Source organism: Rhinopithecus roxellana, chromosome 6 (genome assembly GCF_007565055.1).
Source record: "Rhinopithecus roxellana isolate Shanxi Qingling chromosome 6, ASM756505v1, whole genome shotgun sequence".
In the NCBI taxonomy this organism is placed as follows: domain Eukaryota; kingdom Metazoa; phylum Chordata; class Mammalia; order Primates; family Cercopithecidae; genus Rhinopithecus; species Rhinopithecus roxellana.
The window spans coordinates 92,170,892-92,192,288 of record NC_044554.1 but is presented as its reverse complement, the minus strand read 5'-3'; the positions used below and the strand labels follow the sequence as shown (position 1 = coordinate 92,192,288).

Genomic DNA, 21,397 nt, shown 5'->3' with positions numbered 1-21,397 from the left:
ATTTATGCAAAGCTATAAACCCAGGGCGTGACATAATAAGTCCTTAATAAACACTAGAATAACTACAGAAACAAGAACAACAATAAAATAAGCTATAGTATTAGCAATGGTTATGTTCAGATTCTTCAAAGCAGAACTCCATTGAGTTTGGAGACTTGGCAGCAGAAATGAGCCCCAAGAGGTCCGTCCCCTAGAAGAGATTTCCAGGCTCAGATGAAGCTAAAACTACATTTCCCAGAAGGCCCCGGGCCCAGGGTCTGGTTTCCTCATTTCCGGGTCTGTCATGTGATTCTCCGGTCGCGCCATGGCGGAAGCAGAGGAGCAGGTAAAGGGTGCAGTTGGTAGTTGAGGGCACAGGGATATGGAGACTCGGGTGGGCTGTTTGGGGAGGGTGGAGTGGAGTGGGTGGAGGTGCGGAGCTGCTAGAAGAGGGCAACGCAGGCCCGCGGCAGGGCGGGATGGGACGGCGAAAGTTGCTTTCGGAGAGCAGAGAGGATGCCAGCCCCAGGAGGGCACCTGGGGAAAGCGCACTGACACAACCCCGCCTTCGGGAGGCGGCCTTTCCTCGGGCCCCATCCCTGTGCCCTTTGCCCTGTGAAATTTTGGCATGAAGGCAGGCCAGGCTACCCCAGGGACTGACTGCCGGTGGGAGGCGGAAGAGAGGCCAGGTGGCTGAAATTTACGTTGCTTTCCACTTGAAGTAGGACAGTAAGAACTAGGAGAGAGTAGACGATGAGTTTTGTTTTGTATCGGATTTAGGTACAGAACTGGAGCACTGTTGCGGTGCAGCAGGGATTAAGTGCATCGGTTCTGGAGCAAAAATGCCTGGGGTCCAAGTGCTAGTTCCTTTTCTTACTCAATGTGTTACTTTGAGCTACTGATTTAACTTTCTAGGGTAGGATGGGGATAATAATAGGACCGTCCTCAGTGTGGTTTAAGATGGAGAGCGTTTATACATAAAGTTAGAGTGCTTAGAACTATTGGGCTCAGTAAAAATTAAATGGAATTATTTGTTGCTGGCAGTATTCAGTCAACAACTGGCAATGTGGCACTGGAGTTTAGCATAGAAATTAGTGATGGGAATACGAATTATTTTCATATAGCGGTAGTGGTAATCCCACGTTTTATGAAATGACGAAGTAAAATAAAAAAGACAAAAAAGAGAAGCAGACCAAAAGGGAGGCTAGAACTTGGGGGAGGTAACCTAAGTTTCCTTTTCCAGTGTTATTTCAGTTGGATACTGTTTTTCCTCACAAGTTAACAGGGCTGTTAGCAGTGATTGTCTCTAAACAGTGACTTGGGCTGTTTAGTGTCGTAAGACATTTACCTAGTTCAATAATTTTTACTGTTTTCAACATACTTCATTTGTTTTTAGTTCATAGTGAAAATTTGCTCTGTATATGTTTTACATATGCCAATAATTGAGACATTTGACTAGGCTGAAATTTGGTTTGGCTGGTCCTTGTGATAACAAGATAACAAAATCTCTTATCTAACACTAGAACCTCCCATTTCCATTCTAGCAGTTAAAAGGAAAACACTCAATAAGAACGTATCATTTCATGACTGCCATTGCTCGTTTAAATAAGGACGAGATTGTTTTTCACATTGTGCATCTTTATTTCATGTTGAAATGTTTGTTTCCTGGTTTAATTTAAAAGCAAAAAACTGAGTTTCATATGTTCTTAGATATAGTGTAATAGAAATGGAGAGAGTTGCCTTAGAAAAACCAGTGTTTTTTCTTCCCTTGAAAAAAACCTGTGAAATATTTACCACTGTTCAGTGCCGAAGAAGAATTTGACAAAGTTGTCGGATGTGAAAATGGCGCGTATAAAGTTAGGGATATAATAATGTTTCACATTTGTACATTATTTTCTAGTTTTAAAACCCTTCCATATTGCATTTGGTCTTCCTAAAAGAATTCTGTGAGGTAAATGTTTATTCTTATACATAGGTGAAACACCTCTGATGTTCCAGACTTTCTAGTGGCTTCTAATCTTATTCAGAGGAAAAGCCACAGTCATTACAGTAGCCTGGTTGCCCCACAGGACCTTGACCCAGCTGCCTCTAGCCACCTTTTCTGGACCTCGTTTTTCCAACTACCCTTCTGTGATTCTGCATCAGCTATACTGGCTTTCTTATTCTTCAAAAAGCCAGGCAGGTTCCTACCTCAGGGCCTTTGCTCATGCTGTTCCTTTTTGAGGAATGCTGACGTTTACAGGCTTAATTCCTCATTTCCTTCATGTCTTTGTCCGAGTGTTCTTTTTCATTGCGACCTTCCCTGACCGTGCTTTGAAACCTTCCTGCATTATTTTTCTCTATAATGTGCATCACCGTTTGACATATTGTATTTTAAAATTTGTTATTTTTTTCCCCTGTATATTGCTGTGTACCTCTCACCACAGAGCTTGGAACATCATGACAAGGATTTATTCACTGTTGTATGTCCAACACCTAGAATATTGCTTGGTACTTAATAAATATGTGCTAAATGATTGACTTTTACTGATAAGCAAATTGAAATTCAGGCAACTTGAGTAACGTGCTCAGGCTTATAGCTATAATATAAATCTCCAGTCCTCTGTTTCCAAAGCTCATGACTTTTCACTAGAATACCCTGCCTTTTTAAAATATATGTAGGAACCTCAATCTAAATTGTTATTTTTAGTTTATAAAGTAAAATTAGCCCTTTTCATTTTAATGATTTTCCCTCAAGCCATCATTCCACCTTTGATGCTTTAACAGCCAATATATAGTTGGAGTGGGCATTCTCCTCTCCAATGGTGTATCTTTCTTAAAAAGACCAGTGGTGGGCCAGGCACAATGGCCCATCCCTGTAATCCCAGCACTCTGGAAGGCCGAAGTGGGGCGATTGTTCGAGCCCAGGAGTTTGAGACAAGCCTGGGCAACATAGCAAAATCCTGTCTCTACAAAAATTACAAAAAGTAGCGAGGCAGTAGTCCCAGCTACTTGGGAGGCTGAGGTGAGATGATTGTTTGAGTCAAGGAGGTCGAGGTAGCAGTGAGCCTTGATCGTGTCACTGCACTCCAGCCTGGGCAACAGAGCAAGACCCTGTTTCAAAAACAAAAAAACCAAAAACAAAAAAAAAAAAAAACAAAACATCCCCCCCAGCAGTCTATTGTAAATGGGCGAAAGAAACAAACATTCACAGATTGTTAAGTTCTTTTTTTTTTAAAGAAAGCTAGTAAGTAGTTGTACCTAATCTTATCTTTTATAGATTAAAAATAGTTAAGCTTTTCTCTGTTTTTTTTTTTTTTTTTTTTTGCATTTCACAGTAGGAAGCCATTGAAATCTGATGGCAGCAGTAGGGCTTTATTATATCAGTTTTTTAAAAGCTAAAAGTGTATAAAAATGGAGAAAATTGGGCTGGGCTGGGTGTGGTACGGTGGCTCATGCCTGTAATCCCAGCACTTTGGGAAGCCAAGGTGGGTGGATCACCTGAGGTCAGGAGTTCGAGACCAGACTGGCCAACATGGTGAAACCCTGTCGCTACTAAAAATACAAAAAAATTAGCCAGGCATGGTGATGGGCGCCTGTAATCCCAGCTACTCGGCAGGCTGAGGCAGGAGAATCACTTGAACCCAGGAGGCAGAGGGCCGAGATTGCAGTGAGCCGAGATTGTGCCATTGCACTTCATTCAGCCTGGGTGACAAGAGGGAGACTCCATCTCAAAAAGAAAAAAAAAAAAAAAAATGGAGAAAATAAACTGTTCTATTGAACTTTTTAGAAAACTTGACATAATTTTTTTTCTTGGTATCATGTATCATGAATGCCAGTAATCTCCAGAATTAGCAACACAAAACTAAACGTCTCCACATTATCTTTCCTGAGTATTGTTGTTTCTTTGATGATTGCTCCCCTCCCCCTTCATTTTCAGAAGAACCAAAATAGTGACATCTGCACTGAGTTATTGTGATATAAAACAGCTCAGAGGATCTAAAACAGGAACGCTTTTTAGATATGAATGAAAAATTTTTTTATAAGTCTTTGGGAAATCCTTGCTTTTGCCTAATATGGTAAAGGTAGTTGTCAAAAGTAACTACATATATATTTTATAGTTTACAGAAAAACGAATACCCTGCATTCTGCCTGGAAATCTTCTAACCAGCAGTTTTACTTGGCTCCAAAACGATTTATAGTTGACCTTCATAATCACAGATGCCCAACAGTATTTGTCCATATCTTTCTTATGAATAACATTCTGCTTGAAGTCTGGTTGTTTGTGTATTTGTCTTATCTCTCCTAGAGATTGCTGAGTCCTCAAGAATAAGAACAAGAACTTACTCATGTCTGTATCTTCCACAGGGCTAGTGCTTTCTAGGTACTAAGTGTTTACGGAAGTGTTTAAATGAATTTATTAAGGGGAAAATAGCATTTCAAATTGTCAAATTGTAAATTAGTAGGATTTGCATGAAATTATTTTATGTTACTTGAACCTTTTGTAAGTTATTAATTCAGATGTAATGTGGATTACATTCTATACTTTCTTAACTCTTGCCTGCTCCCCAGGTACCCTTTGATCTTTCCTACTCAACCAGCCTGGACCCTGGTCCATTAAAGTATTTCCACGATTAGACCATCTATTTCTTAACCAAGTAGGAGAGTTTCTACTTTGAATTCTCTTTCTGCATTTTAGAAATTAGGGGAATTCCGTCCTTATTATAGATTACTTATGGATTATTAGATGTCACATTTGTCATGTATATCCCCGTGTGATTATGTTACAATAAAAATCAAATCAATACAAATTTGCGTGCCTCAATTTTCTTGCCTGTAAACTGGGAATTTTAAAACTTTTGTGAGTATAAAGTATGCAAAAGTGGCTAGGTTGAAATGGTCGTATAAATATGACAGAGGTTAATCATCGAAACCTGGACTTGGCTTACGTATGCCCAATTCTTTTTCTTACAGTTTGGCTAAGATAGATATTTTAAAGGCAGTGTTACTACTAACTAAAGGAAAAACAAAACCCAAACAAGAAGTTTTAAAAGTATAGACAGATTTTTAGAGAACACACTCTCCCATCATGTAACTAAGTGTAGTCACAAATTCGTTTTGCTGTACTTGTGGATTGCTTTGTTAGTTTTCCACTTATTTTCACCTGAGATGGTCGGCTAGCGGCCAGTTCACTAGTTGATTATCAGTAGCCTCCCGCACACCCACATTAACACCTTGGAGAGAGGACACTCATCAGATCGGGCTTCTGTGTCTCATGCTACTTCCCATTCATGGCTGTGCAGTCCCCTGTTGCCTGTTTCTTCTTGACGCCTGGGCGTCCTTATGGTTTTTTGTTGTTGTTGTTGTTGTTAAAAACTGCTTGTGATTCCAGGCTCTTATTTTAAACCTACTGAATCAGAATCTGTGAAGATGGAGTGTATTAGTGGGTATTAGCTAACTCCCCAAACTGAGTTTTGATGATTCTGATGCAAAGCCAGATTTGGAACTGGGTCATCGGGTCGCCACGTTTGTCCTTTTTTCCACGCTGGGGCAGACATCAAGGTTTTTCTTCATTTGCAGAATAACATGAGTGCAGTAGCTAAGCCCAGTGGGTCGCACGGGCTTGGTAACCTGAGTCCTCATCTTTCCTACTCAACCAGTGTAGTCCCTGAGTATCTAAAACTGGCCACAACTCCTTTGAGGTTTTTGAAATTGGAGCTCTGTGACAACAGAGATATCACATACATACCACACAAAATATTTCCTCCTTCCTGTGCCTGTATCAGACAGTGCCTGTATCAGAACTTCCTTTCTTATTATGCTCAGCTAGGGCACACAGTTTGTTGGAAAGAGAGAGAAGGTGGCAGTACCTCAGGGAGTGTTCACATGTACCTCCAGGCATAGATAGAGATAGATGATTTCTTGGAGCCTCGTCTCTGCTTGTTTTTTTCCTGCTACACAGAGCCAGGTGAGCCCTCCTGCAAAGTTTGGAGTGGCCTTCCTCAGGCCCCAGCCTACCATTTCTCCCCCAAATTCTGTTTTTCTTTCCCAACAGTACGTGAGCACTTACAATTCTGAGGACTTCACAACCCAGGCAAGTCCTGGATCCTCTCTCTCCTGGGCTGACAGTCTTCCTTTTCAGTACTTCTGACCTCTGAGGCCAGCTGGGCCAAGCCTTCTCCCAGGCCAATGTCGTAGGGTTCTGTGCTGATGGGAGGATTAGGGGTGGGGGTTGGTTAAAAGCCTGTATTAGAGAAGTCTTCTAGGAGCTTAAGTAATTATTGGAATTGCTGCATCCTTGTTTGATGCTACTTTCCTGCAGTTCCCTTTCTGTAACTGTCCTACAGTTCATAAGCTAATAATTCAGATGTGAATCTGGAGAAAATATGCTGGATATTGCTCATAAGGGAAAGGCAATATATGGAGGAGGAAGAATATTGTTCTAGATTGGCAGCTTATCTCATCATCATCACCAGCAACATGTTTTTCCAGTAGGATACTGGGAGACCAAGAGGGCAAAGCCTTTGGGTTTATCCACAGCATATATATAACGAGAACTAGTAGGACAAGGCATTTAATATTAGGTGCTAACTGAGGGGCATGGGAAGAAACGTAAAAACCAAGCTCTGATGTTGAAGAGAGAGTGAAGGTCCTCAGGCTGAGTGCCTGGCAACCCCTCCCTGGGGTATCCCCGAGAGGTCCACTGAGCCTGTAGAGCATTCCATCAGGATGAGTGCAGGATAGGGCCGGGGGCCTTCTAAATGGAGGGAATGACATGAGGAAAGTGCAGAGCAGGCAACACAAACTCAGGCAGGCAGGTGGTGGTGCACATGAGCAGGAGTGCCTCGGTGTTGGAAATTGGGAGTGGTGGGGGTGGTGGAGTACATTCTGTCCTGGGTGTATGTTATATGGAACTGTGGATCCTATGTAGACATACAGTCAGAAGTACAGGTTTTTATATGGAAGCTTTTTTAAAAACACCACCCAGGCCAAACAAAACACCTGCAGGCCATATCCAGACCCCAGGCCACTGATTTGCCACTTGTGGTATAGAGATAGAAGCAGTATCTCGGCGAGGGGTCCTCCAGTGTGGCTGGAGGGTCTCAGGTTTGTGGAGAGAGTGGGGAGTGAGGCTAAGAGTCTGTTGGGGGCGAGACTGGGAAGAACTTTGACTGCTTTGCTGGGGAATCTGAAAGCTCTTCTTCAGGCTGGAGCACTACTGAGGGTTGTTTGAGGAGGGCAGTGGCCATTTGGTTTGTGCTTTGGGAAGATAATCCTGATGGCAGGTGATGAGTATATTAGGCCATATGTCAAGGCACAGAAATCATTAGGTAAAGCTGTTTGAGTAGGTGATTGGGCTTAAGGGATTGGTTGGCAAAAGACAGGTAAAGTGAAATGTTTCTGAGTTTAGCTGTCAATCTGTTACCCAGAATTGGCCCAGCTAGACATTTGTATCACTGGGTATCTTCCAGCCTATCACTTTTACTTTGATCAGAACAGCACTTTTTTTTTTTTTTTGATTGTAGTAAAATATTCATAGCATAAAATTACCATTTTAACCGTTAAAAAAGTTGAAAACATTTTTTTGTAGAGACAGGATCTTTCTATATTGCCCACGCTGGTCTCAGATTCCCTGGCCTTAAGCAGTCCTCTTGCCTCAGCTTCCCCAAGTGCTGGGATTACAGGTGTGAGCCACCCCCACCTTAATCATTTTTAAATGTATGATTCAGTGACATTAAATATACTCACATTGTTGTGCAACCATCACCACTGCTATAGTTTTGATGTTTGTCCACCTAAAATCTCATATCCCCCGTATTAGAGGTGGGCAGTGTTTGAGTCATGGGGGCAGATCTCTCATAATGGCTTGGTCCCATCATTGAGACAGTGAGTTCTCTCTATTAGTTCCCATGAGAGCTGGTTGTTAAAAAGAGCCTGGCACCTCCCCATTGCCCTCTTTTGCTTCCTGTCTTGCCATGTGATCTCTGCATGTGCCAGCTACCCTTCAACCTACTGCCATGAGTAGAAGCAGCCTGAGGCCCTCATCAGAAGCAGATGCTGGTGCCGTGCCTCTGGTACAGACTGCAGAATCATGAGCCAAATAACACTCTTTTCTTTATAAATACACCAGCCTTAATTAGGTATTCCTTTAGAGCAGCATAAATGTACTAAGACAACCACTCTGCCTCTCTAGCACTTTTAGTCCTCACAAACTGAAATTCTGTACCCATTTAACAATAACTCCCAGCCACATCCTCCCTCTGCCTTTGGTAACCTCTATTTTATTTCTGTGTTACATAAGTGGAATCGTGTCATCTTTGTCATTTTGTGTTTTGCTTATTTCACTTTGAAAACAGCATAATTTTATAACTTATATCTTCAGGATTTGAAGTTAGATTCTTTAAATGAGAGTATGAAGCTTAAAAAAAGTTTGAAAACCACTGACTCATTCTCAAATTGTTACCTTTCTCAAAGTTCAGCCTTCTTGGATTTCTTACTGAGGACATTTACTTTATGTCTTCTTGTTTGCCTTTCTGTCTCTAGAACGTTAATTAGAGGGCTTGATGAATGAACGAAGCTAAGAAATAACAGACCAGCCTAATTCTTGACATCACTCATGCATTGCTTTGGTAGGATTGTGGAAACAAGTTTTTTTTAAGGTCACCTATCTGTGTGAGATGATCGTAGTGGTTCTGAGGGCAAGTCTCAGTTTCCTAGAGTAAATGTTCTCCATCAGTTCCATAGCCAAAGAAGCTACTCTCAGGGCCCAGTTTTCCCTGAAGATTCAGATCTCAGGTCTTCATGCCTCAAGGTGTCAAATTCTGGGACTGCGTGCTTTCTGGTATGGAGAAAGAGTGTAATTTGATTTTGAGTTTTTGGATTGAAATTGCTGGTTGGAGACTTATGCTTTTTCTTTTTTAATTTATATAAATTTAAGGGTTACAGGTGCAATTTTGTTATATATATTGCATAGTGGTGAACTCTGGGATTTTAGTGTCACTATCACCTGAATAATATATATTGTATCCATTAAATAATTTTCTTATCATCTACCCTTCCCAGTCTCCATGGTCTGCCATTCCCTACTTTTTGTCCACGTGTACACATTATTTAGCTTCTGCTTTTAAGTAAGAACATGCGTATTTGACTGTTTCTGAGTTGTTTCACTTAAGATTTTTTGTTGTTGTATTGTTTTAATTGAGACAGGGTCTCACTCTGTTGCTCAGGCTGGAACGCAGTAATGTGATCACAGCTCACTGCAGCCTTGACCTGCTGGGCTCAAGTGATTCTCCCGGGTTCAAGTGGTCCTCCCAAGTAGCTGGGACTACAGGTGTATGCCACCACACCTAGCTAATATTCTTTTTATTTTTTCTGGAGATGAGGTTTCACCATGTTGGCCAGTCTGGTCTCGAACTCCTTACCTCAGGTGATCCACCCGCCTCGGCCTCCCAAAATGCTGGGATTACAGGCGTGAGCCCCTGTGCCTAGCCCAAATATTTTTGTTTTAATGAAGAACATAAATGGGGTATTCACCCATTTACCTCATGTGCATACTTGAGTGGATTCTATATGAGGAAAAAAAAATTCCTTAGGTTTAATGTAATTTTTCTGAAAAGAGTACTCAAGTGTCTTTTTAGAATTGTACATACAGGAGATAGGAATCTAAGTGTGGTTTATTGGCATAGTTATCAAAGCCTTGTATTGCTGATGCTAATAACATAATATTCAGCAACTCACAGAGATGGAAAGGATGTTAGAAGTCATTAAACTTAACATCTAAGCCTCACTCTTCCTACCCCAGTGGTGTTAGGAAAGTTTATAATGTTGCGGGTGGTGAATGGAACATAATGAGTAGTTTATAATAGATGTTCAGCAAAGAAGTCAGAATACTGACTGTTAATGTTAAAGCGGACTATGTCCATAAGAGAAGGATCAGTAGAGTAAGGGGACTGAAACCAGGAACTGTGATGGTGAGTGCAGAGGAGAAACATTTTAGAAGGTGGAACATGATACATGTCATTAACTCTCTGGACAGCTATCATGTAGTGGAATAATTGGTTTTTTAATGTAGTGCTAAGAACAAAAATGTTACTGTGGATTATTGTAGCTTCAAATGAATAAGAACTTTATGAGACTTGGATTGACATTAAGCTAAACAGGCTGCATTGAGATATAGAGGAGATTCTAATATTCATTGTGGTTAATGATACAAGTATAATAAAATTCTTAATTACAAGGAACATATCCCCATTTTACGCATGGCCTTTGAGGGCAAGGACTGTGTTGTCCTCCAGGCTGTACTTTGGAGGGTGCTTGCTACCTGTCAGGCTCTTGCTGATTTTTGATGAATGAAATTAAAATTACTTTAAACACTAAATTTACGTTTATCCTGCTATCCAACTTGTATTGAGTAATATATGCGTCTCATCTTCCTTAAAATGTTCATTTTTTTTCTTGAAAATATATTAGTTATATCCAAAATGTCCTTGCCCCATTTTTTCTTGTTCTTTGTTTATCTCATGGATTGTTGTAAAGTGCTTACATTCAGTGTCAGCATATTAGTTGTAACCTTTTATTGCTATTGATACCTATAAGTACGTTAAGTAAATCTTCATTTTGCTGACCTCTTTGAGGATGCATGGCATCAGCAGATTCTCTCTTTCACTGGACAGGTGAGAGATTAGCAGGATCAAGTCAATTTTTCCCTTTTTGCTTTGTTTCCTTCAGAGCAGCAAGATTCATTGTCTAGCAAGAGGGAAACTGTGTTAAATGGCAGAATTTGTCTTAGCGGTAATGGTTTAAAGAGTGCATGTAAATTATACAGCTAGTTTACACAGGGTCTGATAGGTACCACTGCAGGGGATTCTTTTTAAAAAGCTGTTTTAGCAAGACAATCATTTTAACTCAACCAGATTAATAGCATGATAATTAATAACACAAGAGCTTTTCAGTATAAAAATTGGCTTGTAGATAACATGAGATGGCAGTTTCCTCTTGCCTTCTGAGATCTGTGAGGCTACTTTGCCAGATGGGTTTCCATTATTAACAAGGGAGAGAGTCTTCCAGGGCCTCAGATGACAAGTTCCTGGGGCAATTTGTTTACCTGTTAACTCTTTGAGGGAGAGCAGCAGGATCTGCCTGCCAGGGTGTGGAGAAGTTACAGGAGACAGGTGAAAGTCAGAGCATGTGGTCCTCTAAAGTATAGTTTTAGATTCTCTTTCAAAAAGGGCAGATGGGTGGTGGTAGGAACACAAGGATTCTTTCCCCTTGCAAATGATTGTTATTCTTTTATCATCTCTTCTGACCATTTTCTTTTTCTGTGCTTTGTAGGAAACCGGGTCCCTTGAAGAATCTACAGATGAGTCTGAGGTAAGGTGGTGACTCAGGAGCCCTCGGATTTGTAGCTCACCATGTTGTTCTCTTGAGTTACGCTGCTTTGCTAAATGCAACATTTGCAGGGGCCGAGGGTGTAAAGCAGGGCCGTAGGTAACTGAGCCTTGGGGAAGAGCTTTTAATATGCCAGTTATTTTAAAAAAGATTAAATGGATTAGCTTAAAAAACAAGAAAAGGAACAAAAAGTTTTCATCTGGAACAATATTTTAACTTGAAACATGTTGGCAGTGGGAAAATTGATACAAAGTTTTAGAAATTTATCTCAACACTTTAACATCCCCCTTGCCTGCTTTTTAAAAATAGCCACTGTAGGTTTTCTTTGTTCTTTTAATGAATGTGATATGTTTATTGGTATAATTTTTGAATCATTGAAATTGGAGTTTGCTTCTTAAAAGGGAACTACCTTAAAAGTTGTTAGGGTGTTGTGATAAAAATAGTTTCTTAAGGAGAGTAATATATAAGGAACGACTTTTTAAAAAAATTATTTTCAAGTCTGCATAAGAAATGTTTAAGTATAAGTTTTTTCTTGTTGTTTTTTTTTTTTGAGACAGAGTTTTACTCTTGTTGCCTAGGCTAGAATGCAATGGTGCAGTCTCAGCTCATTACAACCTCCGTCTCCTGGGTTCAAGTGATTCTTTGGCCTCAGCATCCCAAGTAGCTGAGATTACAGCTGCCCGCCACCATGCCCAGATAGTTTTTGTGTTTTTAGTAGAGACAGGATTTCACCATGCTGGCCAGGCTGGTCTCTAACTCTTGACCTCAGGTGATCCGCCTGCCTCAGCGTCCCAAAGTGCTGGGATTATAGACATGAGCCACCGTGCCTGGCCCAAGCATAATGTAATTGGCTTATCAGTTTTCTAGATGGACTCAGAAGAAGTACATTTTTCCTTTTAATATTTTGTTTCACTCAGAGAAATGAAAATGTACCTGTGATAACCTGCTGGAAATACACGCTGACATGACTCTAGCCATGATAATCTATTACATTTGGGTTGATATTGCATAAGCTTTGTGATTTTTGTTGCTTTTCCAAGGAAAAGTTGGGTTTGTGCATGTTTCTGTAGAGAAGAGCTTATATATCAGGGATGACCAATCTTTTGGCTTCCCTGGGTCACATTGGAAGAAGAAGAATTGTCTTGGGCCAGACATAAAATATACTAACAATAGTTGATGAACTAAAAAAGATTGCAACAAAAAATCAAACAATGTTTTAAGAAAGTTTATGAATTTGTGTTGGGCCTCATTTAAAGCCATCCTAGGCCACATGTGGCCTGTGGGCCATGGGCTATATATTATGTCATTGCGTAGTCATGGTTTCTAACATTTTCATTGATAAGGACTTCCATTACTGTGGGGCTCCTGGTAAGGCATTTCTGAGTTTGCTTATAGATAGGGTATATTTGTTAATTTCTCATAGAGTATTGAAAAGCATTTTAGGTTACCTTATTTTAGAAATCTCTGGTTAACTAAGATTCTAGTGTTCCTAGAATCATTGGTATGGAATCATACAGTGTTGGAACTCTGTCCAGGAATTTCATTTTACAGGTGAGGAGGGTGTTGGCAGCCACCTAAATCTAAATCTTTCCACACATGCTCCAAATACTAAACAGCTCAACAAGGAAAACAAATAAAAGTACACACAATCTAGGCCTTCCAGTGTAATTAGCAAACGGGGAGTAACACAAACTTCAGTGCAAGTAGGGAAATAAACATCCAAAGCCAGCAGAATCGGCTCTGGAGTTGACGCTGGAGCTGACAGTCAGATGGAGACTGGGTAGAAATGAAGAGAGTACAGCTGAGACCCAGCCGAGGCAGAATGCACATAAAAATCATCCTTAGTGAGAAGGGGGCCTCATTCTTCGTGGGGAAATATGAGAACAGATGTGACTTGGTAGATTTGGAGAATTTAAAGAAAGGAGCTTGAAAGTATGTGGGGCTTTAGGTGACAGAGTTGGATGGTGTTGCTTTTGGGAGAGATGGGGGAGGCATCCCTTAGAGGCTTGGCGGTGAAAGAGAAGGACAAAGCAGAGGAAATCAAGGGTGCCCAGAGACAAAGAACATCATCAGATCAGGAGACCTACTACTCACCACAAAAGGATGCCACTTAGAAAAGAAAATGCAGAAACCCGGTAAACCACACAGATGCCTCACCCTTTCTTCCCTAGTAGCATCTAGTACTGCTATCCAGGAAAATCCAAGTCATTTAAAAATGAATTGAAATGACAGGTAACATCCGTAAAAAGCTGCTATAGGAAGAAAATAGAATCAGAAGTTTCAGTAGCAGAAAACAATAACCTAACACTCCATCATGAGTAGACTATCTATAAACAAGCATTTGCAGATACAGTAAACTACCTTAACATATTTTTTGTTTTGTTTTGTTTTCTTTTTTGAGACAAAGTCTCACTTTGTCACCCAGGCTGGGGTGCAGTGGCATGATCTCAGCTCACTGCAACCTCGACCTCCCAGGTTCAAGCAATTCTCATGCTTCAGGCTCCTGAGTAGCTGTGATTACAGGTGTGTACCAACATGCCTGGCTCACTTTTGTATCTTTAGTAGAGACAGGGTTTTGCCATGTTGGCCAAGCTGGTGTCAAACTCCTGGCCTCAAGTGATCTGCCTGCCTCGGCCTCCCAAAGTGTTGGGATTACAGGCGTGAGCCACTGTGCCTGCCCACAGTAAAGTACCTTAAATCAGATATTTAAAAACTGTATTAGAAATGGACAAAGAAACTAGGAAGTTAGGGAATGAGAGTTGGCCAAACTGAAGAGAGAAATGGAAGGAAAAGGTAGTTAAGGTTGAAGAAAGTGAGACCCAAATGTGGCCTGATTGTCTAATGTCCTACAGCTGATGAGTGGGAGAAAGGGATTCCAACTTTGGGCTCTTTCCATTGTCTTACTGTCTAGCCTCCAGTGCTTGCTGCTTTGGATAGTGCTAAAGGACTGGAGGTGGACCCTCGTTTGTCACTTGGCCATACCTTGTGCCTTTTGTGTGACCTGGGCATAGCACTTACCTCCTGTATTCTTCAGTTTCCTTGTGTGAAAAATGGGGCTTGTTGCTTGCCTTGTATGGTTGCTGTGAAGATTACATATGATTAATATTCATAAAGCATCTTGTATAGAGCCTAGCACATGGGAAGCACTTGCTAAATATTAATGACCTTCAGTTTATATTTTAGATATTGTCATGGTGGCTCATTTTCCAACTTGGTGCTTCAACCTGAGGGCTTAGAGAGATTCCTCCCCTACTTCCCCCCGCCTGACCTCCGCGCCCCCCGCCGCCACTAGCTCTATGAAAGCAGTTACTCTCCTAGATACTACTGATTCTACTGAGTTTATGGACCAGCAAAGTAGTCAGAATGTTGACAGCCCAGGTTTAGGCCTTGTAAGTGTAGTAAACCTGTTTGCAGTTGAGCCTTTGAAGACTTTGGAGTTTTTTTACTCAGTTTGAATCACTTTCCAGTTCCAGGAGCGATATTTTGAGACACCACTCAGCCTGCCAGAGAATCGTCCTTCATCCATTTCTCTTTGTTCTCTATTACCTCTTCTCATTATGTTTTGTAACTGTTAAACTTTTTTTGAAGGACAGGCATTTTCCTTATATAGTTCTACCTTTTCCTTATTCAAGTGCTAGGATAATTTCCATTTCCATAAAGAATAATGTGTAGTGTTTTCAACCATGTAACAGTTTATATATCATTTTATGAAATGTTGCATTTCATGTAAACTGTGCTTTTATAGTGTATCAGGAAGACTTTTAAGTTTATCTGAAGGTCTTATTTTGATATATGTTTGGGAAAAGAATATTGTCTACCTAAAACTGGCCATATGTTTTTCTTTACTCTTGAAAACTGCAACCAAATGAAATGAAATTGTTGAGTTAGTATTATTAATGTAAAGGAAAGTGGTGTATATGCCAATATATAATACTTTAAAAATTTTAATATATTTTACAGTTAAAGTAGAAATGCAAAATCATATTACAACCAAGATAGTTAAGTATGTCATTTAATAGGCTACATAGTTAAGGGTCCTGCATTTATGGTAATAATTGGTTGTTGCAAAATTCTGTAGACTAACTAAACTGGTCCTTCCAGCTAGGATTTTTTGAAAAATATGCAGTGTACTGTTTATTTCACCTTGATATTATGAGCCAGATTATTTCTTAGATGCTGTTTTATTTTGAAGAGCATAACAAAGAAGTACATTATCTTCAAAAGGATTTCACTCCTATTGTGAAGCACTAAGATCTTTTCAATACTTGCGGATGATTGCTCTTGTGTAAATGGTAGCATAGTGAGGTGGGAGCACAGAGGAGTGGGTGAGTGGTCAGGAATGGCTTCAGTTGGAGTCTTCAAGAGTGAATATGCCTGGAACCTTGGGAGGTGAGTCTGGGCAGCGAAGCTGGGTGTCTTTGGGAAGGAGGGAATGTATGTGCAGAGACTGAGTCGTGAGGCACTCGATGTGGCTGTAGTGTAGGAGGAGGGTGGGGGCAATGAGGCTGGCGAAGGAAATTGGTGCGGTTGTGAAGCCCCTAATGTATCAAACCAGGAAGTGTGGACTTGATTCTGCGGCCATCAGGGAGCCACCCCAAAGCTTGATTGTTGAGGGTATAGGGAGGGGTTGTTGAGGGTATTGTTGGTGACAGATGAACTGAAAGGAGAGACAATAGCAGGAAGACCATTCGTGAGGTTCTCGTGGAAGTCCCCATAAGAGATAGGAGGAATGTAGGGGCCTGGGCAAGGCAGTAGCAGAAGACAAAGAGGAACTGACTCCAAGAATTTGCTTCTTGAGTCCAGTCCATAGGAAATATAGGGTAGTGTGGAAGAGATGAGCCAGATGGGGAGTCAGGAAGATTCCAGTGTCTGCTTCAGCCTTGTTACAGGAAAGTGAGTCCAGTATAAACAGTGAGAGAAAAAAGATGTTCTAATCCTGAATTCTGAACCTAAAGATTGATTTCTTTTTGTTTAGATTATTCTTTTGTTCAAAGTGGTATGTTGCAATCCATTGGTGACCTCTTTTATATGGTTTTGTTCAGGCTGAAACAAATAATATGCTTTTGTATTAAATATATTTTCAAACAAAAGCAAATAATCAAATTAATTTCTGGGATTTTATTTTATTTTTTAAGTCCTACAAGTTACTGCTTGTTAGAGGCAGGCCTGAGCCCTCTTTGGAGCAAAGGTGTAATGGAACAAGTATTGTGTGAGACGTCTACTCTGATGATGATGATTATTACAAAAATGAACAGTTATTTAGTATGGAAAACAGTGCTGGGCACTTTGGTATGCTCTTTAGGTATCTTAATCTGCCCTGTGACTTGGCCATGATGATCGCTTCTGGTTTACAGTTAAAGACACATACTTCAAGTTTTCGGAAACGTGCAAGGCTACCCAGTTGGTAAATGGATCTGGATCCCGTAGTTTGACTCCAGGGCTCTAGCCGCTAGTTATACTGCCTTTAACTTCCTTGTGCCTCTCTGATTTTAGGCTAAATTCTTCTATGTACCTTTATAGAATTTGACAGGATTAAAAAAAAAATCTTTGGAATTTTCCTTATGTATAAAAATGAAATTTTTGGGTAATATTACAGATTCTGATTTGTTCAACTTGTAGGAAAATATACCAATTTCAGAATTGCTTTCTATTCTAGAGAATAGAAAATAATTTATATATCATATTGTTTAATAAAGTTCCTGTTTTACCACAAAATGTATGCTGTTTATTTACAAAACAATTATAAAAATATTTATAAAATAATGTTAACTATAAGTGAGACCTCCTTAAAAGTACTCTTCTATATTTAGAAATTTAGCTATAAGAGCATTCATTTGCTTTGTATAATACAAAAATTTGGAAAAGGCTAAATATCCAGAAATAAGAAATTGATTAATAAAGGTTTATTCATATAATCCATATAATGGATTGTTATTCTGCCACTAACTTGATTAATGGCATTAATATTTAAGTAAAGAAAATATTCATATGTCCTTTTTCATGCTATCTTTGTAATTTAAAAAGCTTTTTATGAAAATGCCATTAAGAACAGGAGTTGACAGGTGTTTTCTGTAAAGTTCTAGGTAGTAAATATTTAAAAGCTTTGCAGACAGAGGCAATATGGCACATATTATGTAGGTATGTAACTGTAAAAGTGTAAACATGCTTCGTTTACGGGCTGTACAAAAATGATGCTTGACTGGAATTGATCTGCAGGCTGTAGTTGGCTGATTCCCGATTTAGGATGTATACTGGTTTCTCTCCATCCCACAAAATCCATATATAAGCAAAGGAAAAAAGCATACAAGACCATATTATCAGTGGGACATGTGCTTTTTATTTTATTTACTATCATTATCTGCCTTCATTTTCTAAATTTTCTACAATAAATATGCATCACTTATATACTTAGCAAAATAACCTTTTTTTTTTTTAGCAAAACATATTCATCTTTATACATATTATAGGTGTCTTCTGTATTGATGTTTGGGTTGCAGAGCTATGGAACCCAGAATGAAATGGTATGTCTTTCCTTCCCCATCTCAAACTCTCTAACAAGGGAGTTAGGAGAAAGATTTGGTTTATTTCTTAGCCAATTTTATTGTATTCAAGATTTTCTGTTAATATAAAGCCAAACTTGTTTGTTCTACTACACTTTTTTTCCTTGAGATATTAAGTTAAAAAAATTTTTTGAAATAACTGTATATTCACAATGTAGTTAAGAAATAACACAGAGGTGGGAGGTCAAGGTGGGAGGATCACTTGAGGCCAGGAGTTTGAGACCAGCTGGGGCAGCACAGTGAGACCCTGTCTCTACAAAAAATTTAAAAATTAACTTGCCTGTAGTCCTGGTTACTTGGGAGGCTGACATGGGAGGATCACTTGAGCTCAGGAGGTTGAGGCTGCATTGAACCATGATTATGCCACTGCACTCCAGACTGGACAGCAGAGCAAGACCCTATCTCTAAAAGAAAAAAAAAAGAGGAAAAACACAAAGATATTCTGAATATCCTTCACCCACTTTCCAAAGTGTAACATCTTACATAACTCTAGTACAATATCCCACCAGGAAGTTGATACTGATACAAGGCACAGACCTTATTTGGATTTCACCCGTATTACATGCACTCATTTGTGTGTGCATGAGTTTGTGTGTACTTAGTTCTATGCAGTTTTATCATGGGAAGATTCATGTAGCCACCACTCCACTGCTGTGAAAATACAGGACAGTTTCATCATAAGGTTCCCTGTGCTATCTTTTTGTGGTCACAGCCACTCCTTGCCGCGTGTCCAACTCCTGGCAACTAGTAATCTGTTCTCCATCTGTAGAATTTTGTCATGTTATACATACTATATGCATAGAACCATATAGAGTGTAACCTTTGGAAATTGGCTTTTTTTGGTGCTCTGCTAGTCTTTTAACTAGTTGTAGGTAGACCACTCACATTTAAAGTAATGATATGTTAAGGCTTAAGTCTGCCATTTTTTGGTTTTCTGTCTGTATCCTCCATTTTTCATTTCTCTTGTTTCTCTTTCCTTTCTTTCCTGTGCATTACTTGAGCATGTTTTAGGATTCCATCTTAATTTATAATATTTTTTAGTTACTTTGTATAATTTTCCTAGTGGTTACTCTAGGTATTAAAATATATGTACATAACTTGTCACAGTCTACTGGTGTCCACAGCATTTTGCCACTTCCAGTGAAGTGTAGAAACCTTACTTCCATTTAGTCCCTTTACCCTCCTTGCTTTTTAAGTGCAATTGTTTAAATATTTACTTTACGTACTTTGAGCGCCACATCAGTTGGTATTGTATTTTTTGGCTCCAACTATCAAATGTCATTTAAGAAACTCATGAAAAGAATAATCTATTATATTTACCCCTATTTTCACTCATCTCTGTGTTCTCTTCTCCTTTTCCAAGTTCTAAGCCCTTTTTTCTGTTATCTTCTATCTCCTATCTTCTCCTCCTTTCTGTGTAGAAAACTCCCATTAGCTACTCTTTAAGGATAGGCTTGCAAGTGACAAATGCTTAGTTATTTGAAATTTTTTAATATGAGAGTACCCTTTATCTTCCCTTCAGTTTTGAGGTGGTTTTTGTTTTTGTTTTGTTTTTTTAACCAGATACAGCATTTGTGGTTGGCAATTCTTTTCTTTAAGGACATAAGATATGTTGTGCCACTTCCCTCTGGCTTCTGTCATTTCAAGTGAGAAATCCATTTTCATTTGAATTGGTGCTTCCTGTAAGTAATGTGCTGTTTCCCTAGCTGTTTTCAATATTTTTTTTTAACTTTAGTGTTTACAAATTTAATTATAAGGTCTTTGGGCATGAGTTTCTTTTATTTTTCTTATTTGGGGTTTGCTCAGCTTCTGAGATCTGTAGGTTTATGCCCTTCACCAAATTGTGAAAATTTTCAACCATTTTTTCTCCAAATACTTTTTCAGTCCCACTCACTGTCCCTGTGGAACTGTAGTAACATGAATGTTGGCCCTTTTGTTATTTTTTTCACAGGCCCCTGAGAACTTCATTTTTTTTTTTTAATTATACTTTAAGTTCTGGGTTACATGTGCAGAACATGCAGTTTTGCTACATAGGTATACAAGAGCCATGGTGGTTTGCTGCACCCATCAACCTGTCACCTACATTAGGTATTTCTCCTAATGTTATCCCTCCCCTAGTCACCCACTCCCCACAGGCCCCAGTGTGTGATGTTCCCCTCCCTGTGTCCATGTTTCTCATTGTTCAACTCCTGCTTATGAGTGAGAACATGCAGTGTTTGGTTTTCTGATCTTGTGACAGCTTGCTGGGAATGATGGTTTCCTGCTTCATCCATGTCCCTGCAGAGGACATGAAGTCATCCTTTTTTAAGGCTGCATTGTATTCCATGGTGTATATGTGCCACATTTTCTTAATCCAGTCTATCATTGATGGACATTTGGGTTGGTTCCAAGTTTTTGCTATTGTGAATAGTGCCACAATAAACATATGTGTGCTTGTGTCTTTATAGTAGAATTATTTATAATCCTTTGGGTATATGCCCAGTAATGGGATTGCTGGGTCAAATGGTATTTCTAGTTATAGATTCTTGAGGAATTGCCACACTGTCTTCCACAATGGTTGAACTAATTTACTCTCCCACCAACAGTGTAAAAGTGTTCCTATTTCTCCATATCCTCTCCAGCATCTGTTGTTTCTTGACTTTTTAATGATTGCCCTTCTAACTGGCTTGAGCTGATGTCTCATTGTGATTTTGATTTGCATGTCTCTAATGACCAGTGATGATGAGCATTTCTTCGTATGTCTGTTGGCTGCATAAATGTCTTCTTTTGAGAAGTGTCTGTTCATATCCTTTGCCCATTTTTTGATGAGGTTGTTTGCTTTTTTTCTTGTAAATTTAAGTTCTTATAGATTCCGGATATTAGCCCTTTGTCAGATGGATAGATCACAAAAATTTTCTCCCGTTCTCTAGGTTGCCTATTCACTCTGATGATAGTTTCTTTTGCTGTGCAGAAGCTCTTTAGTTTAATTAGATCCCATTTGTCAAGTTTGGCTTTTGCTGCCATTGCTTTTGATGTTTTAGACATAAAATCGTTGCCTATGCCTGTGTCCTGAATGGTATTGCCCAGGTTTTCTTCTAGGATCTTTATGGTCCTAGGTCTTATGTTTAAGTCTTTGATCCATCTTGAGTTAATTTTTGTATAAGGTATAAGGAAGCAGTCCAAGTTTCAGTTTTCTGCATATGGCTAGCCAGTTTTCCCAACACTATTTATTAATTGGGAATATTTTCCCCATTGCTTGTTTGCATCAGGTTTGTCAAATATCAGATGGTGGTAGATGTGTGGTATTATTTCTGAGGCTTCCATTCTGTTCCATTGGTCTATATATCTGTTTTGGTATCAGTACCATGCTGTTTCGGCTACTGTAGGCTCATAGTAAAGTTTGAAGTCAGGCAGCGTAATGCCTCCAGCTTTGTTCTTCTTGCCCAGGATTGTCTTGGCTATGCAGGCTCTTTTTTGGTTCCATATGAAGTTTAAATTAGTTTTTTCCAATT

General features: G+C 39.5%; 1 protein-coding gene across 2 annotated transcripts in view; it reads left to right on the top strand.

The window, feature by feature from the left end:
- Positions 1–252: 252 nt before the first annotated feature.
- The window catches only part of VPS41 (VPS41 subunit of HOPS complex), a 184,946-nt gene continuing 163,801 nt past the window's right edge, over positions 253–21,397 (top strand). For both annotated transcript variants that reach the window (XR_004057966.1, XM_030932462.1), the window contains exons 1-2: positions 253–325; positions 11,290–11,328. Coding sequence is in view for 1 of the 2 variants with exons in the window: in XM_030932462.1 (XP_030788322.1) it covers positions 305–325; positions 11,290–11,328 (60 nt within the window). In the remaining variant the exon portion in view is untranslated. The remainder of the gene's footprint in view (positions 326–11,289; positions 11,329–21,397) is intronic.